The 27,364-nt window shown below is 46.0% G+C and overlaps 2 protein-coding genes, 1 long non-coding RNA gene and 1 pseudogene across 7 annotated transcripts in view; 2 read left to right on the top strand and 2 right to left on the bottom strand.

Moving 5' to 3' along the window:
• Nucleotides 1-1,002: 1,002 nt before the first annotated feature.
• On the bottom strand, nt 1,003-5,177 carry HMGN2 (high mobility group nucleosomal binding domain 2). Its single transcript, XM_030942003.1, has 6 exons — nt 4,352-5,177; nt 3,444-3,488; nt 3,244-3,273; nt 2,837-2,887; nt 2,306-2,401; nt 1,003-1,866 (listed from the first exon to the last, which is right to left on the bottom strand). Exons 1-6 carry the CDS (start codon nt 4,364-4,366, stop codon nt 1,831-1,833), a joined length of 273 nt encoding a protein of 90 aa, XP_030797863.1. The 5' UTR covers nt 4,367-5,177; the 3' UTR covers nt 1,003-1,830.
• Nucleotides 5,178-5,672: 495 nt separating this feature from the next.
• The window catches only part of DHDDS (dehydrodolichyl diphosphate synthase subunit), a 43,161-nt gene continuing 21,469 nt past the window's right edge, over nt 5,673-27,364 (bottom strand). For 3 of the 5 annotated variants that reach the window (XM_010380409.2, XM_030942002.1, XM_030942001.1), the window contains 3 exons: nt 19,318-19,432; nt 17,072-17,179; nt 5,673-8,075 (listed from right to left, as the gene is read on the bottom strand). In XM_010380409.2, coding sequence (XP_010378711.1) covers nt 7,836-8,075; nt 17,072-17,179; nt 19,318-19,432 — 463 coding nt within the window. In that variant the 3' untranslated portion in view covers nt 5,673-7,835. The remainder of the gene's footprint in view (nt 8,076-17,071; nt 17,180-19,317; nt 19,433-27,364) is intronic. The other 2 variants (XM_010380412.2, XM_010380410.2) reach the window with 2 other exon arrangements.
• On the top strand, nt 9,423-14,429 carry LOC104675751. Its single transcript, XR_749824.1, has 3 exons — nt 9,423-9,910; nt 13,754-13,811; nt 14,314-14,429. It is a non-coding gene; the product is annotated as an uncharacterized LOC104675751 (long non-coding RNA).
• LOC115892358 lies at nt 22,107-26,459 on the top strand (annotated as a pseudogene).

Raw genomic sequence — 27,364 nt, 5'->3', positions numbered from 1 at the left:
ACCACTTTTAGAAAGAAAATTACCTATCTACAACCTAGAATGACTTCAGCAACAATGAAAATAAACGGCTAGTAATTGGCTACATGGACAAATGGTATTTTAACCTGAATGTGTCAGAGATGACTTTTTCTAGTTGAGGGTCTGAATCCTGATTCTGCTGCTCATGAGATGTACACATAACCTTCAACAAGTTTCTTCATCTGTGCCTGCTTCCTCATCTATGAGTGTGGTACTTACATTACACAAACATCTCAACACTTGAGAGATGATACACAAAAAACCTCGTGAGCTTAACCGATACTTTTTTGACCAAGAGAGTGGACAAGGCAATTGTAGTCTCCAACTTTCTTTATTCCTGTCCAATACAGCCAGGAGGTCTGTGAAAGCAAATTTAAGGTGCAAACATCAATTTGTTACAAGTTCCATATTCTAACAAATAACTTTTTGCCATTTCACTTAGAGAAACATGGGGTTCTCTGCATCTCCACACTCAATCAGGCAAGACCCCATTCTGTCTTTGCCTGCAGGTCTACTTAGAGCAAAGTGTCATCTACCTTACAAATGAACAATTGTGTACACATTCACAGGGGCACAGGCCCTCTCTGACATGAGTCTATTAATTTACTAATTTTATAGAGGTTGCAAATGCAGACGGAAGTAGAGAGGCTCCTGTCAGCTACCAAGGCAAAACCTCAGATCTACCAAAAATCTGCATTTAGTACACTTCATGTATTCGGAGTCATGCAAAAAACAAACACTGCAGGGAATGCTGCATAACCAAGTACAGAAATCACTCCATACTCCCAGCCTTTCACCACTAGCTAAATCTACTTCTGGAATCCTTCCTAACTCCACCTAGCACTGTGTGTTTTGGAAACTGACACTGTATCAGTGAAAGATCATTAGACTGTACACGGAATACCTCAAAGCAGAATGCACCCTGTTCCAAGAGACTTGGATAAACCAGGTTACCCTACTTGTGGGAAAAGATCAGAGGCAGCATTCCAAGCCAAACTGTATCCAGCTTTATTAAAGATACTTTCCATAAACAATCATGGTATTTCAGGCAGGACATGGGCAGACAATCGTTAACAGTATACAACAACTTTCAAACTCCCTTCTTCAATGGACTACCAAAAATCAGAAAGCCACTATAAAACCCAATGAAGTCTTCATCTGATGCTCTGAACAGGGAAAGTTTAGAGTGAGGGTTGACATTTCACATTTAGCATGTTGTTTAACAACTTTTCACAAGCCGACCCTGACTTTCAGGAAGTGAAATGAAAATGGCAGAATTTATCTGAAGATCCACAATCTAGAAATGGAACCATGCTGTTTTGACAGGTGCCATCTCAGTGGCATCACTGGAAAGTCCAGATTGCCTGACACACTGGTAACCACTGACTAGGGGTCAGGTCCCAACAGATGTCTGGGCTTAAGGGAGTTAAGTCTATGCTGAAAGATGGAAAGGGAGAAGAGAACATAAAAACAAATTTGTTTTTCCATACCACAAGGCTTTTGTGCCAAGGTGGCCATGTGTGTCAAAGTAGGGAATCCCTCCTCCTGGGAACCAAGAGGAAGTCTCTCAAAACTAGAAGGGAAAGGTGTTTTCCCCACATCAATCCAGCTTTGGAGACATTCTATTAGTGACATATGCCCCTTCCCCCAAAAACAACAATGAAGTGTTCTGTGTGCTAACAACATAGCTTTAAAAAAAAAAAAAAAAAAAAAAGTAAAACAAAATTCTGCATTTTTATAAAACTTGATAAAAAATAGTATTTCAAACTGTACAGTCACCAGAAGTACACAGTTATCAAAAATGCACACACTTCACTTGGCATCTCCAGCACCTTCAGCTTTCTGTGCCTAAAAGAAAACAGACAAATTAATGAATGTGTAGATTTCAAAACTATCTTTGTTCACATTCCACCTACAGCATCATTTTGCTCCCAGGCCAAAGTTCAGGTTTCAGGTTATGAGACTCAGTATTTCTTCTGAGAATGACTTACTAGGTAACTGTGCTAAGTCACCTCTCCTCTGGGCCTTATATAACTGAAGTAGGAGGAACACCAGAATTAGAGACCTGAGGTTACTCCTAGCTTGAAAACTTTATGTAGTATAAAACACAATGCCCTTCAGCTGACAGGAGAGATTTCAAGAATCCAGGACTTAACAGGAAAGCCACAAGCAGATTCTGGACCAAATGGTACATTTGGAGTGATATAAAAAAAAGGGCAATTAAGTTTTTGAGATCAGCAACTAACCGAATGAGCAAACCCAACAAAGGGTGAAACAGCAGTTATACCTGGTCTGTTTTGGCATCTCCGTTTTCTGCAGGGTTATTCCCCTCCTTGCCAGCATCAGCTTTTCCCTTTTTCCCTTTGGGTACCTTCTCTCCCTTCTGAAAAAGGGGGGAAAAAAAAGTATTTCTCCCCATTTCATATTCCCAAGGTATGGTCTGCAAAGTTCTGCACAAGGTAGGATTGTTTACTGAAGATAAAACACAAACCCTTGATCAGTTAACAAGAACAACTGATCAAAACTAGGTTAAATTATATGTAATTTGCTATAATCTTTACTACTAAAAACTTCCTATCTAAGTAACAGAAGAATAAATCAGTTTAAACCCTGGAGTATTTAATATTTAAATACATATTTTCCTACAAACTAACAAAACAACTCTTGATCAAGAAACCAACGGTATGAATGACAGGGATGAGGCAAACTATCCAGTTTATAACCTCCATTAATGGAGGCACCATTATGCTAATTAAGCTAAGGCACTAAGAACAGTCCTCATTCTGTGAAAATGATCAGTTCCAATGTTAGCACTTACCTTTGCAGGGGCCTTTTTAGGCTTGGGCTCTGGCTTTGGAGGAGCAGGTTTCTTTTTTTGGCAGGAAGAGAGGAAAAATGGAACATCAGTACAATGGACTGAAGAAAACCACCCACGACCGACCAACCAACCAACCAAAAGTACCAAAGGCAGAGAAGTTTCTCCTCCTCCTCAGAAAAGTTTTTGTGGCTGGTTTTCTTCTAGAATGCTGGATCTCCAGAAGCCCACTCAAATGTCCCACTTTGGCTACAGGCATCAGAATTTCAGAACCAGCAAAACCCAAAGGGGCAAGAGTCCCAAGTGGAGGCAATCATTCAAAACCAGGCACTAACCATAACTCATGGGAAGCAAAGGGAATTGTTTTTTGGTTCAGGGACAAATACGAAAATTCAAAAGCATACACTTACAGCAGACAACCTCGCGGATCTTCTCTGTGGCTATTAAAGACAACGAGAAAGTTAGAAATAGGACAGGTAAGTCGCTTTAAAAAGTTTCTTATCAATTGGCTCTAGATTATAGGAGTGTAAATTCAGGACACAGGTTAATCACCGAGTCCGGTGGCCTCTGCTAGTCCAAAGCTTTGACCCTTGAAGAGAGAATGACTTACTTCGTCCTTCACCTTGGCTTTATCTCCTTTAGCATCCCCTTCAGCCTATAAGAAACAAGAACAAAAAACTGCAGCTTCTGAGGTAGTTCTTAGTTCTTTCCTAAACTTTAGAGTGCTAACAAAGAAAATTAAAGCAGTTGTCCACACAACTTTTTTAGGACATAAACAAATGAGTGAGCCCGACGTCCGTATAAGAACGAAGCGCGCGCAGGAGCCCCAACTCGCCGACCCAGAGAAGCCAGGGCTGAGCCGGAGCGCAGCCGGGGAGGGCAGCCGAGCCCGCACCACCGCGCCAGGCAGGAGCAACAGCTGCAGATGGCGCAAACAAACCCCCTCCGGAGGCGGAGCCCAGCGCCGTTACCATGGCAGCTGTCGAGGGCGGGAGAGGGAGGCGCGCGCAGCCCGGGGAACTCGTGGGCGGCGGCAGCGCGCGTCTCGTGCGCGGGGAACGTGGGCGAGGGGGCGGGGCCATACCACACAAGCCCCGCCCCCTCACGGCGGCGGTTTTTTGGCGGCAGCGCGTTCCCCCGCCCGCCAACCCCGAGCGCCGCCTTCCCGCCCTTTCGGGTTTGAATTGCCCGCCCGCAGGGAGGGGAGGGAAGGGGCCCTGGCGTTGGGGGAGGGGGCACGAGGCGGGGGCGGCGAGCCCGAGGAGAGCGGGATAAACAGCCGCCAACATGGCTCCTCCCGCCGCGGCCGCCGCTCCTCCAATATGGCCTCTGGCGCCCGCGGGCAGCCAAGCCACTCAGGGTTAGCCCCGAGACGCCCGAAACCGCCTCGAGCCCCCGCGCGGGGAGGCCACGCTAGCTCCTGCCCGGCGCCGATTCTCGCGCCCTGCACCAGGGAGGCGGCGGCGGCGGTGGTGGCGGCAGTGGCGGCCCAGCGCCTGCGGCCCTCGCGCCACGTACCTTTCTCTTGGGCATGGTGGCGACGGCGGCGGGACGTAGGTGCTGGACGCGGGATGCAGCGCGCGCGGGCTTTGGTCGGTCCGGGGGTCGTTCTCGCCTCTTCTTCTTCACACTGCTCGGGCTCCGGGGGGGTTTATAAAGTTTTTATAGCGCTGGGAGCCCCGGACCGGTTAGAACCGGATTTCACCTCCCGCCGCCGTTCATTGGCCCAGCTGGGGTCACGTGGGCGGGGTTTAAACTCACCTCCTCTGGAGGGAGTGAGGAGGGGGGTGTGGGGGGGGGGTAGTGCGCGCGAGACGGCGGCGCGCCGAGGGGGTGGGGGCGCAGTCGGGGAGGCGCGCGTCGAAGGCAGTAAATGAGGAGGGGTGCGCGAGTCGGCGGGCTCGGGGTTCCGGCTCCCGCCAAGAGCTGTCTTTTGCAAACTAGCAAGTTCCTTCCACCTTATGCAACCCAGCCACCCACTTCTCCAAGCCAAGCGACACTCAGGGCGCATCTCAGCCGCTTTCCTTCCTGCTCCCGCTGGGGGCCCCAGAAGAGGGGTTTGCGAGGCCTGGCTGCACTGCCCTGCTCCACTGGAGGCAGAAGGAAGCGCGCAGCTGGAGGCACAGGCTGCAGTTCCCAGGGCCCAGGCTGACGCCGAAGTGGGAAAAAGGCGGGGAAGTCAGCTTGGCGCAGCCGGACGTTCATCCTTCCGAGCTGCCACTTCGGGAAAGCCTTTCGTGCACCTCACCTGAAAGACGGTCCCACTCGAGGTGGGCTAGGGGTTTAAGGGGAGACTTTCCATGCAGAGGTGCCTTTTGGGTGCCGTGGGGCAGGTAGGAGCTGTCCTTTCAGCACCCGTTGCGCAGCCGCCTCCCCAAATACTATCGAAGCCCCCACCCCCAACGCCTGTCGGGTGGCTCCCTTAAGGCCGCTATATTCCCAAACCTCCAGACCCTGTCACAGTATGGTGGAGAGCGGCCGCCGAGGTCTACCAGCACTCCCCTCCCCCTACAACTCTACCCCCCTTGGAGACATCTAGCCCAGCTGCCCCCACCCGACGCGGCCACCAAGCCTGGGCACTGCAGCCGCAGCTGGCGAAATCCTTCCTTCCACACTGTCAAGCTGGCTGCCTTTCACTTGCGCGAGGAAAAGGAGGGTGGAGGAAAGCGCCCGGGAATTAGGAAACAAGTAGAGGAACAGGTGGTGTGATGGCAAAAGGGCTCTTCCAGTGCCTCCTAGTCCAAAGCCAGGGTCTTGGAGCTAGCTAAGTGCACCTGAGGGAGGGTAGGCAATTGCAGCAGCAAAACAAGGTGTTCTTCCGTTGCAGTTAGCAAACAAGTTTTACATCTAAGAATCTTTAAAAATTCTATTTGAAACCCAGAACACAATACGATAGATGTCCTCAAATGGGGGCTTGGCTTACAGGTGGAAGGACACTAAATTGGTCCCATCTGATTTCTTGAGGCAACGGTTGAACCTGGCTTGTACAAATCATATATGTCCAAAGCAACCAGGAGTTCAACTGTTTTGCAGCCCTTGCTGCTGGGCGACGACGACAACCTCTCTGCCTCTTCTTTCCAGCCCTACCACCGCCTCCTGGGGCGGCTTCTCCCTACTCCACCCTCTGTACCTTTCCCAGAATAGAGAACCTCAGGCCAAAGAGAGATGCCAGCCCCATTAATCACCTCTACTGTACCCCAATCATATTACGGAAAGTCAGACCCAGGAGACAGGATTCAACAGCCACGCTCATAGGGCAGATTCCGTTTGCTGCCTCCAGCTCCTCATTCCCGCCTTAATTGTAGGGCTCTGCATTATAGCCGCATAATTCATGCCTTCCTAATTATGGCTGTCAACAGCCCCATTGTAAAGCTGGAAAATGTACAGCACCTGCTCTCCAGGAACCCTGTGCCAGGGATTGGTAGAGGGGAGTGCCAGGTGTGGATGGGGGCTTGCCAAAGGGTGCATTGATTGACTTCTCAATCGCCTTGTCTGGCATTTATGCTTGATTCTGGGAGCAAGGACAATAGCCAAGAGGTCTCTTGCCGCCAGGTATTCGGGGACAGAAAGGGGAAGAGAGGGTTGGGGTATAGGAAAGTTAGAGGTTTCCTGTGTGCTCTTGCTACTGCTTGCAAGATCTCACCTCTCCCCTAGAGGGAGCTGCTAGGGAAACAGCTTGCAGAAAGTAAAATGGGAAGTCTGGCACAGTGGCTCATGCCTGTAATTCCAGCACTTTGGGAGGGTGAGGCCAGCGGATCACCTGAGGTCATGAGTTCGAGACCAGGCAGGATAGGGTGAGGCTCTGTCTCAAAAAAAAAAAAAAAGTAAAAGTAAAATGGACTTTACTAAAGAGAGTAGCATTTGGTTGGTGTTGCTGGCTGGTACTTGCCCGTGTGGGGCACCTGAAATGGAGTTGCTCAGGCAGACAGCTCTTCAAAGGCACTAATCCTCTCAGCAGCTCTGCAGCAAGTCCTGGCAGAGGGAGGTAAGGAAAAGGACACAGCTTTGACCCTCACAAGCAGAGGACCTAGAACAAGCTTTGCCATGCCAAGAATAAATTGGGAGCCAGATCAAAAAGCTGAGAGAAACCTCGAAGAGTGGAGTGGGAATCAGAGTTTGAGATGGTGAGGGCAGGGAGCAGAGTCAGTTGGCAGAAGTGTTTGGTTCTGCTCAGTCCTGTCGTCTTACAGGGGAGAAGGCCTGTGCTGGATTCGATTCACCAGGGCCTACAGGCCCTTCTGTTACCCTATACCATGGAAGGGGCCAGTCTCACTTGGGAGTGGAGCCTGGCCCCATGCCCTGCAAGAGGAGGAGAAAAGCTTGTGTGGGCTGAGTCCACAATAGGTAATTGGATTGTAATCGCCCGCCTGGCTTCCGCACACCATTGGGGGTGCTGAGTCTTTCAGTGAGCAATCAGTACTGCATGGTGGGAGGGGGGTAGAGATTCAATAGCAAATCCCAGGTGGAGAGCCAAGGGGGAGGAGCAGCAGATGGGCAAATTTTCTTTCTGTCTCTCCCGCCCCCTTTTTCCTTACCCAAATAACTGGCTGCCTATTAGTTATTTACTAGCAGATCCAAGGTAGAGCCAAATCTTTTGTGGAAGCTGGGTGGAAGGCTAAAATGGATGGGTAAAGAGCTAGGGTTTTGGGGAGAACTCTTCCCTGAAATTCTGTGTTGAAGGATGTGCTGGTGGAAAAAGAAAGTGCGTCTAAGAGACAGGCAGCTGATGAGTTGGGGTCCTTTGTCTCCAAACCCTATTGGTGACCAGACCTGGGTTTAGTGTACTCATGGGAGACTTTCACCCTCAATCCTCCCCAGGAGCCTGTCCCAGGCATCCCAAAGGTATCTATGGCCAGCAGACCTGGCCTAGGGGGCGCTCCCCAGCCAAGCAAAGGGAACACAATTCATTATCAGGAAAGGAGATGCCTTTCACCAAGAAAAGGAAGGGCAGTGGGGCCCTGGAGGCAGAGGGCAGGGCAAAGTGGCAGGTGACCAGCCCCACTCAGGCTGATGCAGTGCCCAGACGGGCCAGCCAGTCAGCTCGCTTGAGTTCCAAGGCCTGCAGGAAGCCTTGGACTCGCTCTTCCCGTCTGGCCGAGAGTTTGTGCAAGCGTGTCCTTCGGAGCTGGGCGTCCCCACTGGCTTGGAGCCCCTCTCGCAGCAGCTGCTCTGTCACTGTAGCCTGGTCCCTCTCCAGCTGCTGCCTCTTCCGCTCCTCTGCATACATGTCTCGGGCCTTCTGCTAGAGAAAAGTGGGGATTGGGGTGGGGAGATCATTTTTAGGAGTGGGTGAAACTGGGATGGAGGAGGTAGGGGGTGGGGCATAGGGTGGGCCAAGTGAAGTGGAACAGTAGAAAGTAGGTACCAGATTTGAAAAGGCTTGGGAGTAGGTATGCAGTGGGTGGTGCTCATGTTGTATAGGCAGGGCAGTGGTAGTTCTGAGTCCATCTTGGTTTGTTTTGTATGGAAGCATCTGTACTTCTTGAAGTTTTTTTCATGCACTTGGAAGGGAACCAAGCAAATGTGGGTCTGACTTCTGATTCCCCCATCAACTGGCTTGGTGGCTTTGGGCAAATCCTGTCCTAACCTCATTTCTTCATCTGTAAAGTGGGGGTTGTGCCTACCTTGAAGAGTGGTTTTAAGGATTAGAGATAATATATGCAAAATCCTCTCTAGGATATTAGCAGGCTCTTAGAAACAGCGTTTTTACAAGTTGTTATTGCCTATTCTCTGCTGCAAGAAAGGTCCTATTCTTGTTGGGGACATGTCCATTGGGTCACTTCCTTTGATCTCCCCAGGTTTTCCTCTGAGGGCACCATCCTCCCAACTCCCTAGGCTATTTTTCAGAGCTCCACACTTGCCTCCTGTATGAAGACCAGCCTGATCCTTCCAGCAAATTACCCTCCTATGAACATTCTGAGAAGCAGGTTCAACTCTCTTAAGCCACTTATTGCATTCTGCATAGTAGAATAAGTGTTAGTGTTCATAGTCTACTCTTTCTCTTAGAAAATAAGCCCTTGGAGGTTTGAGAGCCTCCAGGCCTCTTGGAACCAGCTCTGACACCAGGTGATGATCATAATCCCTGGCAGTAGTTATCATCCCAAGTACTAGAGGGCAGAGACTGGGCTTCTTCCTCTCCAGCACTTGGGGTGCCCTGTACATGTGAAACACTCAACTAACCACGTGATCCCAGGAGAGCAGTGAGGATGCTCCTGATACAGGAGAGCGGAAAATCCCTTTGGAGCAGAACCAAGGCTTTCCTGTGCCTCACTGATCTTCTCTGTTCCTGCCAGTCTAACTGACCTGCAAAGCCTTTGCACCAGAGCTCCTCCTGCCAAACATATTCCATGTGTGAGAAACTCTTATTTTCCTATGGTATCCTATACCCTGATGACCCTTCCCACATTCTACCTTGTATTACGGTAAACTTGTATACATGTTTTTGTCCTAATCAGCCTGTAAGCACCTTGACTGCTCTGTCTTCATAAAGAATATCTTACATGTGCACAACCACTTCATCTGTTGCCTCACTTGACCCTCACAATGGAGCTGTGAGGGAGGTACTTTCTGCTGGAGACAGACATGGAGCAGGGAACTGATTTGCTGTCTCTCAGCAATAAAGGTTTACTGCATGGATAAGGATGACAAATGAGAATTCTGGACTATCCCCCTCGGCTCCTGAATAATTCCAGGCATTCAAGGGTACTTCTCTTCTGCTATTATAATGAATTACATGTGAAGCTATGAAGACTTCGGGCTTGAACAGCTGCCGCTAGAGCTCTCCATCTTGCTGGAAGGGCTTCTTGCAGGCCTGGGTCAGGAGGCTCCCTGGGTGCTACATACAGGATTTTTTTTGAGGATATGGAGATGCGCAGGACACAATCCCAGCAATCCAGGTGCTTACAGGCTGATTATACACCCATGCACACAGAGTGCCATAATACAAAATAGGATGTGGTAAGGTTCATGCAAGTTCAGAGGAGAAAGCAAGTGTGGCTGATGAACATCAAGGAGCAGTGACCTTCATGGACAGAATTTGAGCTGGCCCTTTAACCAATGAGGAGGATTCAAACAGAGGTGAGGTGTATGGGGGTCAGGGAGAATATTCCGGCAGTGGGAGTAATGAGCAAAGATGCATGGAACTGAAGAGCCTGTTCAGGCCAGAGTAAGTCCACCTGGAGCAGTGGGGTTTGAGAATTTCCTGTCTAAGGCCTCCCTTACCTCTCTAAGGCTATTTCTTATTCTGCAAAACTGGGATAAGAGTACCCACCTCACTGGGTTGTTTGAGGAAAAATGAGATAATGAATTTCCAGCCTATTGCTTGGCTATTAACTGTTAGCTGTTCTATCACCACCACTTGTGCACTGGGTTAAGTAGTCTAAGTTCTGGCAGAACAGAAAGGATGGGGGGCACTCAGCAACAGAGGGAGGAAATACAGAGCTAGCTAAAGCCACTTCATGAGGCGCAAGCTTCTTCCAGATGGCGTCAGAGTGTGTGCCAGCAATGGGGGCTGTAGCCCAGGGGGCTGTAGCTAATTCCTGTCTGAGAGGAATTAGCAGTTCATTGTTCAGATAGCAGAGTTGGGAGGGTGCCTGCTCGTCATTTTACAGAAAATGACAGCAAGGCTGAGATGGCTGAAGTTCCCTTGGCTTCTCCACTAAGGTAACTTCTTGAGAGTACAGTGTGAAGTCTATCTTGTGCCTGTGTATAAGCTTTACTTTCTAGGGGTGGAAAAGCTGGTGACCTGTATCTGGATACCTGTCTATCCAGCTTCCACATGGTCTGGATCTACCCTTTCAATCTCAGAGATGTTTCCGGTTCTTCTCAAGTACTTACCCTTGGGAAATCCAAGCTAACAGAAGTCCTAGAGGTCAATTTTTCTCTCCTTGACCATTTGTCTACTCTCTTTGTATAATGACCAATCGGGGTAAGTGAGGGCATTAACTCTTTCCTTAGAGACTTTTTGTACAGACCTTATCCAGTCTTGGTGCAAGGGCTCCAAGAAGCTCACTTTGAGAAATATGATTCTAACCTATGAATCTAAATTCCTCCTGGGCATTATCCCTCTCTGCTCTTATTCTCTCCTTGGTAGAATCAGAGAACAAGACGTAATAGTCCCTCCAGTACTTAAATCTAAAAGTCCTCCACCACTCTGCGGGCACCTGGAGAGAGGCTGCAGGTCCTTGGCTTCAAAACATTAGCCAGTGAAAAGTCCTTCCCCAAGCTGCAACCAGCTAGCCCAGGTCAGCAGCATGAGGAATGCATTTCTGAGGGCTGCCCTCAGGCAGAGAAGGACACCTCCTACCAGAAACATGATGTTCTGAAGCACCCTCAGAGTCTCCTTGCCTGGGGAGTTGTACTGGGGACAGGATGCGCAGGGTGCTTTTTCAGAGACAGGAGTCTGAGGAAAGGCCCAGAGACACACATGTGGGGAACAATATTGGCCACTATTCTTGGAAAATGAACTCTGTTCCAGGCACTGCACTCAGCACTTGATATGTGTTAGCTTACTGAATCCCTATCATAAACCTCCAAGGTATGTATTACTGTAAACACTACTTCTCTCATTTTACAGGTGAGGAAAATGATGCACTGAGGGGTTAAGTAACTGTACAGTCACATAGCTATGTAGGCAGTGCCAATATTCAAAGTCATGAACGTCTGAGACATCAACTCAAGCTTTTAGGCCAAGGCAGGAGGCCGCTTGAGCCCAGGTGCTCAAGACCAGCCTGGGCAACATGGTGAGACCCCATTTCCACATACATGCATATATACATACATACATAACTCAGGCTTTTATCATGAGAAGACAGTGACAACCTGAAGAGCACAAGAACTATAATGTTCAGTCCAGCCGGTTTAAATTGTGACAAATGTACTACAGGAAGCTTCATGGGAACATGTGTCTTTTCCCTCTCTAATATCATCCTTGGGGATGAGGTGAACAAACACTTTTTACTCCTCTCCATCAATGACCTCTCAAGGACCTACCATCCATGCAACTTGTGATTGAGGATCAGCTGCTCTGCACTGCCACACACCCCCTCCCTGGCCTGATTCCCTATTTGTCCCTGCCTCCTTGCTGACAAGTCCTACTGCATCATAGTGAAGATCTCCCTTTGCCAGCCTTTAAGACTGGTTAGGTGGCCGGGCGTGGTGGCTCACACCTGTAATCCCAGCACTTTGGGAGGCTGAGGCAGGCAGATCACCTGAAGTCAGGAGTTCGAGACCAGACTGGCCAACATGGCAAAACCCCGTCTCTACTAAAAATATAAAAATTAGCCGGGAGTGGTGGCATGTGCCTGTAATCCCAGCTACTTGGGAGGCTGAGGCAGAAGAATTGCTTGAACCTGGGAGGTGGAGGTTGCAGTGAGCTGAGATCATGCTACTGCACTCCAGCCCCATTTCAAAAAAGAAAAAGAAAAAAAAAAAGAAAAAAAAGACTGGCTAGGTGACCACCTGGAGACTGTCATGGTCCATTCAGATACCAAGGTCTGGCTCCCAACAACTTGTAGCCAAGTCCCTGCTTCCCTTAGGATGCCTTCCTCCTACTAAGCTACTCCAGGTCCAGAGCCTAGCCCCTTGCCCTAGCTTCCTGCAGAGAATAGGGACACATTGGGCAGGGCCTAGAGACAGAGCAGCTCAGATTTTGACAATGGGAATTTGGGTGATAGGGCAAGAGCACAGACGTACAGGTAGGAAACTGGAGGGCATGGAACAAGTAACTGGGAAGAGTCCAGTTTGGTCACAATACAGAGTCTGTAAAAGGGAGACATGCGAAAAGCCTGGAAAGACCTTTCTGGTCTGAAAACAAACTGGTGAGGATGCCATTAGTCTGGATTCTCCCTTAGTATGTCTGCCGAGGTGATACAATTTCTAGAAACAGAGCTTTGAAGCCTCTGGGGTAGAGAAAGCCTAGCCAGGACATCCAAGGGCTCCTGCTGGAGAAGGCTTCAAGATAATCAATATCTCTATTATAACTTTGGTTTCCTTGCTCTAAAAACAGGGAATAATCATAGTATCTGCCTTAAAGCAGTTCATAGAATTTACTGAAAGGATGCCTGACATGTGGTTAAGAGTTCAATAAAAGTTTGCAAATATAGGACAGGCGCAGTGGCTCATGCCTGTAATCCTAGTACTTTCGGAGGCCAAGGCGGGTGGATCACCTGAGGTCAGGATTTTGAGACCAGCCTGGCCAACATGGTGAAACCCTGTTTCTACTAAAAGTACAAAAATTAGCTGAGCGTGGCAGCATGTGCCTGTAGTCCCAGCTACATGGGAGGCAGAGGTTGCAGTGAGCCAAGATTGTGCCACTGTGCTCCAGTGACAGAGTGAGATTCCGTCTCAAAAAAAAAAAGTTTGCAAATATGATCCATAGGTAAAAATGGAACACTTAATAGTTGACCTCAAACACCTCCCACCCCATCCCAGGAAACAGCGGAACTATACAACCAATTGCTATGGCCACAACCTATGTGTCTTGGTTCCTAATAACATTATTATTTGTACTTATTTGTTTTAGCCTACAAGAAACAAGAGTTTCAGGCTGGGTGCGGTGGTTCACGCCTGTAATCCCAGCACTTTGGGAGGTCGAGGCTGGCGGATCACCTGAGGTCGGGGGTTTGAGACCAGCCTGACCAACATGGAGAAACCCCATCTCTACTAAAAATATAAAATTAGCCAGGTGTGGTGGCGCATGCCTGTAATCCCAGCCACTCGGGAGGCTGAGGCAGGAGAATCGCTTGAACCCGGGAGGCGGAGGTTGCAGTGAGCCGAGATCGCGCCATTGCATTCCAGCCTGGGCAACAAGAGCGAAACTCCGTTTCTAAAATAAAGAAAGAAACAAAAGTTTCATAATTACATTATCAACATTGCCACTAACAATAAACCTCTTAAGTAATGTTTAAGTTTGTGTTGCAGTTTGTATTATCCTGAGAAGAAATTCCACTAAAGATGAATAGCAGAGAACTGTGTTCAGGTAAGCTGAATTAATTCCTTTCTCTGGGGAGTTATGTTGTCACCTTGATATAGTTTCACTTGTTTCTATTTCAACGTTTGTTTTTAATCCCATCTTCACTCCTCCCCCTCCTTACTGCTACCACCCTACCTCGAGGCACATCCTCTCTCACCTGGACTAATGCAGGAGTTCTGTCTCTTGGCTTTAACTCCAGCCCCTTGAAAATTCTGAATGATTTTTACAAAATGCAACTCAGATGCTGTCATCCCCTGATTAAAGTCCTTCAGCTTTGTTACCATGACCTACAAGGCTCTGTATTAGCCAAGGTCTGACTCTAGCCTCATTTCATGCCCTTCTCCCTTGGCACACTGACCTCCTTTTTGTTCTTCCAAGACCCGAACTTTAACCTCAGTCTCTTTGCATTCTCTTCATTACTTTCTAGCACATCTCTCTGTATTCTTCACTGCCTTATTACAATCGGAACTTATATATTTGTTTACTTGTTTATTTCTGTCTCCTCAAGAATACAAGTTCCACAAAGGTAGAGATCTTGTCCGTCTGGCTAACTATTGACTCTCCTTGTGCCTAACACAGTGCCTGATTCATACTACTCAATAAATACTTATGGAATGAATGAAACTTGAGTTAACTCCTCTGACAACCATGTGCAAAGTATCTGAGAAATGTGAAATTACTATAAAAGACATCTGAGCAGATCAAGTAGAGATAAAAACACAAAAACTCATGCACCAAGCTCCTCTGGGCTTCATGCAGAGCCAATTCACTCTCATTTTATATACAAAATTCCAACAAGCTTGACTAACTGGTTTCCTTGTCTATAGCCAATTTAAAACAGTAAATACTACAGAAGAGGAGAGATACTGTCAAAATTAACTGTTGACAGCAGTAGGAAATTAAAGAGGGAGGACACAGAAAAATATACGTGAAATCTCAAACCCAGGTATTCTGGGACCATCTAACTTAGAGCAAACAGCCCTACCCCTCAAGGGTATTGTTGTACAGTGAAGTATTTAAAGATAATTATTATTATCATAATCATTAGAATATGACAGCCAGGCATGGTGGCTCATGTCTATAATCCTAGCACTTGGGGAGGCCGAAGCAAGAGGATCACTTGAGCTTAAGTGTTCATGACCAGCCTGGGCAACATAGTGAGAACTTATCTCTACAAAAAATACAAAAATTAGCCAGGCATGGTGGTGTGTGCCCATAGTCCTAGCTACTCGGGAGGCTGCAGTAAACAAAAGTTGCACAACTGCACTCCAGCCTGGGCAACAGAGTGAGACCCTGTTTCTTAAAAAAAAATAAAAAATAGAATGTGATTATCCTAATCATCATCATTATTAGCAAGTGCCTGGTATATAGATGTCAATGAATTATGTACAAGATACATTTTAGAAATTTTTCCATCAAAAAAGGAGAAAGTTTTAGTTTTTAGAGGGATCTTTGGTCATATGAAAAATCTGATATTCATTCCCCACTGGCAGTAGATAATTGTGCTTTTGCTGTTTTTCTTTTCACTAATTCTAAACTTCTTTCAATTTCCTCATATTCTGAGACTAAGTAATGAAATACATGATCAAGTCTTTGTGATTTGATTGACTTATACTAGGAGTTATGGACTTGGGATTCAGGGGCAGATTTCAGCAGTTGTGTGAACCCCTTTGTATTCTATGTGTGGCCAGGCATGGCGGCTCATGCCTGTAATCCCATCACTTTGGGAAGCTAAGGTAGGCAGAGCACCTGAGGTAAGGAGTTTGAGACCAGCCTGACTAACATGGAGAAACCCCATCTCTACTAAAAATACATCTCTACTAAAAATACGGGAGTGGTGGCACATGCCTGTAATCCCAGCTACTCGGGAAGCTGAGGCAGGATAATCACTTGAACCTGGAAGGTGGAGGTTGCGTTGAGCCAAGACTGCACCACTGCACTCTAGCCTTGGCCACAAGAGTGAAACTCCATCTCAAAAAAAAAAAAAAAAAAAAAAAAAAAAGAAAAAGTATTCTATGTGTTTCCATGGTAAGTTTACAATTCTATACAAATTTCCACATTTGAGTGATCTGCAGTTTTTCTAAGGAGATGGTCTGTGGCTTTCATTAGACTCTCCAAAGGGACCCCAATCCCAAGGAGATTAAGAATCCCTGACTCACATCATTATTTCCTCCCAGCATTATCTCTCCAGACTCAAGAAGCAGCATCAGCTTTGATTTTAAAATTCAGTTCCTTAGAATGGATGTGGTGGCTCACGCCTGTAATCCCAGCACTTTGGGAGGCCGAGGTGGGCAGATCACCTTGAAGTCAGGAGTTTGAGACCAGCCTGGCCAACATGGTGAAACACTGTCTCTACTGAAAATACAAAAATTAGCCAGGCATGGTGACACGCGCCTGTAATACCAGCTAGTTGGGAGGCTGAGACAGGAGAATCGTTCGAGCCTGGGAGGGGGAGGTTGCAGTGAGCCCAGATCACGCCACTATACTCCGGCCTGGGCAACAAGAGCAAAACTCCATCTCAAAATAAATAAATAAGATAAAATAAAATTCAGATTCCTTGGGACAGTTACTTAAGTCTCTCTGTCCCTCTGGTTCCATATATGAAAAATGAGGACACCAAACCTGCTGGGTTGTTAGGTTAAATAAGAAAACTTACACCTAAGTGCCCTTGTAGATCCTCAATATGTTAGCTACCACTACTATTATTATAAAGAGACCTAAGCATAGACAGGTGACTCTACCTGCTAATAAAACCTGTTTCAAGATTTGGTGATGAAAACTGAAAGTCAAACTTCAAGTCTTGACGCAACATAGTTTTACACAATGGAAAGACAATGCTATTTAGTTCTTAATCCCTACTGCTACAATCTTTTATTAGGGTAATACTTTAAAGGAATAATGGCCAATTTCTCTGAGAAGCCTTTTCCTCCTAAGTCTTTAAAAGATAAAAGACCTGTAGCTTAAATCCTATTCCAACCTCTTACTGATTATGTGTCCCTAACTAAATCATTTCTATTTGCTTACTTATATAAGGGAGGGGCTAATAAGACTTCTCTCATTGGGTTCTTGGGAACATTAAATGAGACGCAGCATGTAAAATGTTCACAGTGCCTGACAAGTAGTAGATACTAAGTAGGTGGTAGCTACTACCATCATTATCATCTTATTAGGAAGTGCCTGGTATATAGTAAGGTGGTTGTCAATCAGTGCTAACTAATCTTTTCTTCCATCCCATCCCATCTGGCCAGCCCTGAACTCTTCCTTACCTGAAGCACGCTATGGTTCATCTGGAACTGCAGGATGGCCTCGAAGAGGTTCCAAAATGTATACTCTGGCCACAGAACAGGTTGGAACACCAGGCAGGAGTGAGAGGTCTGGGAAAGGAAGGGAGGAGAGTATGATTTAGTAACATGTTGCTGGGCCGCACCCCTGGTCAGTCCTCCAAGGAAAAAGCAGGCTAAGCAGGACCCAGAAGCCCTGAGATGAGAATGGTACAGGCATCCTGAGCTGTAGCTGCAGCTGCTGCTGGCCCTGATTCACTCACTAGTAGGGGAAGGAGTCACTTGAGGCAGCCAGATCACCTGCCTGTGGCAAAGCAGAACTAAAACGAGACTAGATCAACATTTCCACCAGGATTTTTCTAAGAGCCAATTTTAGGACTATGAAATAACATCTGGATTATGTTATTGGCTCTTGGCCCTTAGAGGGCATCTGGAAGACATACTGTCTGATAAAGGTCAGCAAGGAACAAATGGTAGCTGCCACTGTTATTTTTAAGTAGCAGCAGCAGGGCACAGTGGTTGAGAGCATAGGCTCTGGAGCCAGACTGCCTGGCTTTGAATTTTGGCTCCAACCATTTACCATTTATTCGAGCAGGGGTAATTTCACCTGGGCCTGAGATTCCTCAAATGTAAAACTGGATAATAGAAATACCTAATTTTTGGGTACTGTTTAGATTAAATGAGATAACATATGTATAGCAAAGAGCCAGGTGTACTTTAATAATAATCACTGATGAAGAATCCCTTTTGGAACACTCTTGACAGCCACTGCCTGATATCTCTAGTGGTGAGGAATTCAGTACATCATGGGGGATTACTAGTTGTCAGATAGCCTGTTTGGCTTTTTATGCTAAACCAATGTCACCTTCCCTACAACTTCTACCAAGGTCCCAGGTATTTTTTCTGGAACAGGTTTGTTTCTTCTTCAAAGTGACATTCTTTCAAATATTTCAAGGCTAGATTAGAGCTGCCTGTTATCAGTTCCCAAGGTTGTAATGATTTGTTCAGAGTTTGTCTTTGCTAGCAAACGGTAAGTTTCAAGACAGTAGGGATCATTTCTGACTCGGTCACTGCTATATTTCCAGCATATAGAAGGAACTCAACATTTTTTTCCAAGGGAATACATTGTCACTTACTTCCCTTTTCCAGACCACTATCCTTTCCTCATTTTTTATAAGACATGAGATTCCTTGCTTTCCAGTTTGGCCTCTTCCAGTAAGTCCTCAAGTTTTTCAGTGTAACTAATCTGTACACTGAGTAACTGACTCTGTAGTCTCTTAAAATTCAGCCTATCTGTAAACTTCCCAAACGTGATCTGAGCAGCACAGTGGGCCATAGAACCAACAGGTGCACACTGCACATTTTTTTTCAGACAGAGTCTCACTGTGTTGCCCAGGCTGGAGTGCAGTGGCACGATCTCGCCTCACTGCAACCTCTGCCTCCTGGATTCAAGTGATTCTCCCACCTCAGTCACCTAAGTAGCTGGGACTACAGGCACCTACCACCATGCCAGGCTAATTTTTGTATTTTTAGTAGAGACGGGTGTTCACCATGTTGGCTGGACTGGTGTCAAACTCCTGACCTCAAGTGATCCGCCTGCCTCAGCCTCCCAAAGTGCTGGGATTACAGGCGTGAGCCACCATGCCCCGCGTTAGCTCATTTTAAGATTGTGGTCCATCAAAATTTCTGGAGCTTTATCATGTGAGCTGCTTCCAAATGGAGTCTCTCCCTCCAACCTCTCCTAGAACAAGGACTTCCCCTAGTTATGTGCTATCCAGGGACCAAGTTAACAGGGGATGGAAACTTGAGTGTTTGCATATTGTTTATATCCCTCATGGACCATGTTTTGTTTGCATAGCTATGGCCCTTTATCCTGAAGAGGAGGGACTAGTAACTGCAAGGCAAGCTTCTAACCCAGAGGGGCTAGGGTCCCTGGCAGGTTACCAAGGCAAGAGCTTATGCTCAGGGATGCAAGACAGAAGTCCCATTCCTTGAATAGGGGCACAATGAAGTTTTCACTACAGTTGGATTCGCAAAGCCAGCGACAGATGAGGAATGGACATCAAATATTATCAGACACAGCCTAGAGATGCTTCTCCAGATTTTAGCTTTCCCCTGAAGTACTCGGGCCCCAGCCTGTCTGGGAGTGGGGATGGACCACTCTAATCCATTCTGTGGATACAGCTGGTTTCCCCATGACACAAACATAATAGTACTTGGAAATGACCAACCTGCCATAGCAAGAAGTCACTCAGCCGCACTTCTCCAGAAGTCCGTATCAAGATGTCAGGGTGAGGAGAGCGGTTGGTATAGAGGCACTTATCAAGCAGAGACTCAGAGACATCACTAAGGTAAGCAAGAGGAGACAAAGAGAAGCACACATCCTGTAGTATTCTCTTTCTGTAGTATTCTCATGGTGAACTTCCATACATAGGCTTCCCAGTTAATACAATACCACCAAATACACTAGCCAATACTATGTGATACACTGAAGGCCCTCAACAAATGTTTGCTAAATTAATGAATGAATTTAAATCTTTACAACTACATAAGGTATTTCATTTTTTTAAGAGAATACAATGTCAAATTCTTTCTTTTCTCTCTTTTTTTATTTTCTGCCTTTTTCCACCTGTTCTGATACATAAGGTATTTCTTTTTTTTTTTTGAGACAGAATCTCACACTGTTCCCCAGACTGAAGTGCAGTGGCACGATCTTGGCTCACTGCAAGCTCTGCCTCCTGGGTTCATGCCATTATCCTGCCTCAGCCTCCCGAGTAGCTGGGACTATAGGCACCCAGTTAATTTTTTTTTTTTTTTTTTTTTTGTATTTTTAGTAGAGACAAGGTTTCACCGTGTTAGCCAGGATGGTCTCGATCTCCTGACCTAGTGATCCGCCTGCCTCGGCCTCCAAAAGTGCTGGGATTATAGGCGTGAGCCACCATGCTCAGCAGATACATAAGGTATTTCTATCCTCATTTTATAGATAAGGAAACTGAGGCTCAAAGATGAATAATTTGCTGAAAGTCATTTAGCCTCAGGCCCAAAACCAGATGCACCCACAAGAATATCTGTTGTCTTTTGCTTAAAACATCTTGTTTTTTAAAATACATATATCCTATGACCCAGTATGTGATGAAATACTATGCAACTGCATTCTAAAAATAAAGATAATCGAAATGTACTGATTTGGAAAGATGTCCAAAATCTAATGTTAAATGTAAAAGGCAAGTTTCAGAAAATATATAGTATAAAACACACATACACACACATTCAAACATTCACACATGCATATAAGTACACATAAACAACGAACAAAGTCTAAAAAGACACATCATACTATTAACAGTGGATTGGATAAGGAAGAAAAGACTCTCTTTTTACTTTATGCACTTCTGTTATTGTTTGAATTTGTGTAAATACCTTTTTTGGCCAGGCGTGGTGACTCATGCCTGTAATCCCGGTACTTTGGGAGGCTGAGGCAGGCAGATCACCTACAATCAGGAGTTCAAGACCAGCCTGGCCAACAAGGTGAAACCCCATCTCTACCAAAAGTATAAAAATTAGCCAGGTGTGGTGGCATATGCCTGTAGTCCCAGCTACTCGGGAGGCTGAAGCAGGAGAATCACTGGAACCCCGGAGGTGGAGGTTGCAGTGAGCCCAGATTACGCCACTGAACTCCAGTCTGAGTGACAGAGCAAGGCTCTGTCTCAAAACACAAAAACACAAAACATTTTTTTTTCCAGACAGGGTCTCCCTCTGTTGCCCAGACTGGAGTGCAGTGGTGTGATCTCAGCTCACTGCTACCTCCACCTTCCATGCTCAAGCAATCCTCCCACCTCAGCTTCCCAGGTAGCTGGGACCACAGGTGTGCAACACCATGCTCAGCAAATTTATTTTTAAAACCTTAGTTAAGTCATATGGACCCCGAAACATTGCAAAAATTCCACATTACTTAGGATTTTAAATAAATAGCAATATGATCAGTTCTCCTGTGTTTGATAAGAGCTACTTTCCCAAGCACACAGATGGTCAGAAAGGAGACAGAATTGAAGAAAACTGGTGACTGGAAGCATTTATCTGAAGTAAAACTATCCCGTCCACAGAAAGAGGGCATGGCTGGTGTCTGCTGGCTCCACGAATGCTGTTTACCTGTCCTACCAACTACCCAGAAGCAGAATTCAGAATGTCCAGGTAGTTAAGAGTTGCATCTTGGAAAGGGTCCAGAAGACAAAATTTCTTGGTGGGAACATGCTTCTGGATGCATGGTCAGGAAAGCAGAAAGATCTGGGCTAAGTGTTCAAAACCAGACTCTACGCTTACTAGTTGTGTGTCTTTAGGCAAGTTATTCATCTCTTTTTTTTTTTGGAGATAGAGTCTTGCTCTGTCACCCAGGCTAGAGTGCAGTGGCACAATCTCGGTTCACTGCAACCTCCACCTCTCGGGTTCAAGCAATTCTCTTGCCTCAGCCTCCCAAGTAGCTGGGACTACAGGCAGCCACCACCATGTCCAGCTAATTTTTGTACTTTTAGTAAAGACAGGGTTTCACCATATTGGCCAGGCTGGTCTTGAACTCCTGACCTCAAGTGATCTGCCTGCTTCGGCCTCCCAAAGTGCTGGGATTACAGGTGTGAGCCACTGCACCCGGCCAAGTTACTCGTCTCTCTCAGTCCTCTTAAGGCAAACCACAGAGAGAGCTTTATTTTCCTTATCATCATCACAGAGGAAACAGTATTCATTTATAATTGAACAGTAAGAAGGGCTCTGGTTCAGATTTCTCTGGTAATCTGAGAGTCTAGTCTTGTCTTGGCAGCATGGTCTTAATTCTCCAAGTTACGTGAGACCGTGTACAATCCATATAATTTCTCATTCTCTTATCTTTAAAATGGGCCCATTTGCTCTTTCCCTAAGCGGCCTGAGGTAATCTGTGAAAATGGTTCACTTAACCCGGAGAAACCCACGATATCATGCAAATCAAGAGGTTCCAATCTTCGTGTTCATTTTAAGAACACTTGTGAAACTGCAGGCCATCAAGGGTATGCATATATGAAAAGCCACGAAGTATCTCAAATATGTCACTTTACAAAAACAGTGTGTACTATTCCGACGTTACAATGGTGGAGTTGGCAGGTGTGCCCAGGCCAAGCAGTGGGGCTGGACACAAGGTCGGTGGCCCAAAAAGAGTGCTGACTTTTTGCTGCACATGCTTAAAAATGCAGAGAGTAATGCTGAACTTAAGGGTTTAGATGTAGATTCTCTGGTCACTGAGCATATCCAAGTGAACAAAGCACCTAAGATGTGCCGCTGGACCTACAGAGCTCATGGTTGGATTAACCCATACATGACCTCTCGTTGCCACATTGAGATGATCCTTACTGAAAAGGAACAGATTGTTCCTAAACCAGAAGAGGTTGCCCAGAAGAAAAAGATATCCCAGAAGAAACTGAAGAAACAAAACTTATGGCAGGGGAGTAAATTCAGCATTAAAATAAATGTAATTAAAAGGAAAAAAAAAAAGGGCCCATTTGTCCTATCCACCTTATAGGTTATCATGAGGGTCAAATCAAATGAAATAATAGATTTGAGCGCACTTTGGGAACTATAAAGTGCTATACAAATAATAATAATAAAAAATTATTTTCAGTCCCACCAACTTGCAGTGTGACTTCAGAGATTCAGTATCTCTGAGTTTACAATTTATCTGCAAAGAGTTTCTTCTACCTACTTTAGGCAGTGGGCAGAATTCTCATGGAAAAAGCTGAGATTGTGCCAGTGCATTCCAGCCTGGGTGATATAGTAGACTCTGTCTCCAAAAAAAAAAAAGGGGAAGCTCTAAGGTGGATGGAAAGATGAAACTGACAAAATCAAAATGGAACATCTGTAGACTTTGGCCAACAAAAATCCATCACTAAATGGAATGGCGAGTTAAAGTTGTCTACGTGAAGGCTTTTCAGAAATGATCTACATTAAATAATGGTAAAATATCCATTTTTATCTATGAGAATAGGTTTTTTTGTTCGTTTTGTTTTTTGAGACAGGATCTGGCTGTTAGCCAGGCTGGAATGCAGTGATATGATCTTGGCTTACTGCAACCTCAGCCTCCTGGGCTCAAGCCATCCTTCCACCTCAGCCTCCCAAGTAGCTGTGACTACAGGTGCATACCACCACACCCAGCTAATTTTTGTACTTTTAGAGACGGGGGTTTCACCATTTTGCCCAGGCTGGTCTCGAACTCATGAGCTCAAGCGATCCAACCCGCCTCAGCCACCCAAAGTGCTGGATTACAGGTGTGAGCCACTGCACCTGATCAAAACAGTTTACATTTAAAAAATCTTGGCAAGAATAAGGTGAAATGAGCACTTTCAAACTCAGATCCTGAGGAAACAATAAAAAATGTAGACAAGTTCAGTCAAATATTTAATTGTGGCATTATTTGTAATAATGAAATATTAGAAACTGCCTATATACCCAACAAATAGAAGACTGATTAAATAAATTAATGCAAGATATAATTTACAGCCATTATAAATAATGATATGAAGAATTACTAAAAACATGGGTCAGGCCGGGTGCGGAGGCTCATGCCTGTAATCCCAGCACTTTGGGAGGCTGAGGTGGGCGGATCACGAGGTCAGGAGATCGAGACCATCCTGGCTAACACGGTGAAACCCCGTCTCCACTAAAAATACAAAAAATTAACCAGGCGTGGTGGTGCGTGCCTGTAGTCCCAGCTACTCGGAGGCTGAGGCAGGAGAATGGCGTGAACCCAGGAGGTGGAGCTTGCAGTGAGCCAAGATGGTGCCACTGCACTCCAGCCTGGACGACAAAGCAAGACTCCATCTCAAAAAAAAAAACCAAAAACATGGGTCATGGAAAAGTACTCATAACACTGAATGAAAAAAGCATGAGTCAAAGTGTAAACTATTCATTATGTGACATCATGTGTTGTAAATACTTATGTCAAAAGTGAGTGTGTGTGTGTGTGAGACAGGGTTTCACTCTGTTGTTCAGGCTAGAGAGCAATGGCGCAACCACAGCTCATTGCAACCTCGACCTGCTGGGCTCAAGTAATCCTCCTCACTCGGCCTCCCGAGTAGCTACAGGCGTGTGCCAGCACAGCCAGCTGTTTTATTTTTGTAGAGACAGGGTCTTGCCGTGTTGCCAGGGCTGGTCTCAAACTCCAGGGCTCAAGCGATCTTCCTGCCTCAGCCTTCCAAAGTCCTGGGATAATAGGCATAAGCCACCATGCCCATCTAATTTTTTCTTTTTTACTGCCTTATTATTCATTTCAACTTTCCTGTGAGGAAGTCAATATACCACAGTGAATGAGAACACAGGCTCTGAAGCCAGGTTGAAGTCTTGGCCCCAAGGTTTGCCAACTATATGAACTTGCACAAGTTACTTTTCCTCTCCATGTCTCAGTATTCTCATCTTTAAAATGGGCATAAAAACAGTATATACTTTATAGGGTCTAAGGATAAATGTATGTGGAATACTTAATGCTTGGAACAGTAAATGCTCAGTAAGTGTTAGCAATTACTATTAACACTATTGTTTTAGAAGAAAGACAGAGGCCTACAGGGAGTCAAGTAGCCCATTCAAGGTAACACGGTGGAATAGAATTTATTAACTATCCTTCGGTCTCAATCTAGTTCCTTCTTCTATAATTTTCAGACTCACAAAACAATCTATTAATTTAACTGCTAAAAATATACATATATACCTGGGTCAGGTGCAGTGGTTCAAACCTGTAATCCCAGCACTTTGGGAAGCCAAAGCAGGAGGATCACTTGAGCCCAGGAGTTTGAGACCAGCCTGGACAACATGGCAAGATCCTGTCTCTACAAAGAAGTCAAAAAATTAGCCAGATGTGGTAGGAGGCATCTGTGGTCCCAAATACTCAGGAAGCTGAGGTGGAGGATCTCTTGAGCCCAGGAGGTCTAGGCTGCAGTGAGCCATGTTCATACCACTGCACTTCAGCCTCAGCAACAGAGTGAAACCCTGTCTCAAAAACAAAACAAAACAAAACAGGCCAGGTGCTATGGCTCACACCTGTAATCCCAGGACTTTTGGAGGCCAAGGTGGGCAGATCATTTGAGGTCAGGAGTTCGAGATCAGCCTGGTCAACATGGTGAAACCCCATCTCTACTAAATATAAAAAAAATAGCTGGGTGTGATCCCAGTACTTTGGGAGGCCGAGGAGGGCAGATCGCGAGGTCAGGAGATCGAGACCATCCTGGCTAACATGGTGAAACCCCATTTCTACTAAAAATACAAAAAAATTAGCCAAGCGTGGTGGCAGACCCCTGTAGTCCCAGCTACTTAGGAGGCTGAGGCAGGAAAATGGTGTGAACCCAAGAGGCAGAGGTTGCAGTAAGCCAAGATCACGCCACTGCACTCCAGCCTGAGTGACAGAGCGAAACTCCATCTCAAAAAAAAAAAAAAAAAAAAAAAAAAAAAAAAAATCCAGGTGTGGTGGTGTGTGCCTGTAATCCTAGCTACTCAGGAGGCTGAGGCACGAGAATCACTTGAACCTGTAAGGTGGAGGTTGCAGTGAGCCGAGAGCACGCCACTGCATTTCACCCTGGGCAACAGAGCAAGACTCTATCTCAAAGAAACAAAAAAAACAAAAATATATACACACACACACACACACACACACACACACACACACACACCCTGGAAGAAATAAGAATGAGGAGTTGGATGGTGATAGTGAGAAATCAGGAAAATTCCAGCTATTCGAAGCATAGAACCTAATTGTAATTTTTTTTTTTTTTTTTTTTTTTTTTTTTGAGACGGAGTCTCGCTCTGTGGCCTGGGCTGGAGTGCAGTGGCCGGATCTCAGCTCACTGCAAGCTCCGCCTCCCGGGTTTACGCCATTCTCCTGCCTCAGCCTCCCGAGTAGCTGGGACTACAGGCGCCCGCCACCTCGCCCGGCTAGTTTTTTGTATTTTTTAGTAGAGACAGGGTTTCACCGTGTTAGCCAGGATGGTCTCGATCTTCTGACCTCGTGATCCGCCCGCCTCGGCCTCCCAAAGTGCTGGGATTACAGGCTTGAGCCACCGCGCCCGGCCTCCTAATTGTAATTAATGCACTGACTTTGTTATAAATGTAGGTTTGTCTAAATTTGAATAATATAAAGTATACCGCCTCAGGCCCTGATTAGCCCAGTCTGAGCACACCAAGTTTCAGGAGTTGGTGGGTTGAGATATTGGCCTCCTGACCCTGGTGATACTGCCCAGCCCACACCCTGTCTGCATAACTAACCCCATAGAGGCAAGTTACTAAGCCATGCAGGACAGAGAAAGATATGGAAAAACTTGCTGGACAAGAAGCAGGAGATAAGATCAGTGGTTACTGCAATGTGGTATGAGGGTAGAGCATGCTGGACTAGGAGTCAAGATCAGAGTCCTAGGCATAATGCATATTAGATCTGCTTGTCAAATGGCTTTTTTTCACTCGAGTCAACACTTGTCCCTTAATATTTATTTCATACACACAAGAACATTTGAAACATATTCATTATAAAGCACAAAAATATAATGAACTATGAAACTACCTCCAAACTAAGAATTTTAAAATTATCAAAAACATGCTTCTATTTCTATACCCCTTTTCTGTCTCATCCTCCTGCCTGCTCCCCGTCAACTCCACCAGTCTCTTGTTTTACCAACAGCTAACTTTCACTCTACATCTTAATTGACCTCTCTCCAGCATTTGACACCATTGTTTCCATGGGTGCCCTACCCCTTCCCAACCTACACCAACACACTCCCTCTTTTCTTGGCTTATGTAATGTTGGCTGCCCTGGTTTGCTTCCTGCTTTTCTGTGTGTGTGTTTTGTTTTGTTTTTTTGCTTATAAAGTTTATTCTCCTCTACCCAGCCAGTAAAGGGCAGAGTTCCTCAAAAACACCATCCTAGGCTCTCTCTTCTTCTCATTCACTCCTTTGCAGGCAGGGCAGAGTGGCTCACGCCTGTAATCTCAGCATTTTGGGAGGCCAGGGCAGGAAGACCACTTGAGGCCAGGAGTTCAAGACCATCCTGGGCAACAAAGTCAGACCCTGTTTTTACAAAAAATAAATATAAAAAGTTAGCTGGGCACGGTGGTGCACACCTGTAGTAGTAGGTACTTGAGAGGCTCCTTTGAGACCAGGAGTTCCAGGCTGCAGTGAGCTTTGATTGCCCCACTGCACTTCAGCCTGGGAGAGAGCATGAGACCACCTCTAAATAGATAGACAGATAGACAGACTCTCCTTAGCTTTGTCATACCCTCTTTG

This window comes from Rhinopithecus roxellana, chromosome 12 (genome assembly GCF_007565055.1).
Source record: "Rhinopithecus roxellana isolate Shanxi Qingling chromosome 12, ASM756505v1, whole genome shotgun sequence".
Lineage (NCBI taxonomy): Eukaryota > Metazoa > Chordata > Mammalia > Primates > Cercopithecidae > Rhinopithecus > Rhinopithecus roxellana.
The sequence above is the reverse complement of the archived record's forward strand: the minus strand, read 5'-3'. Positions and strand labels throughout refer to the sequence as shown.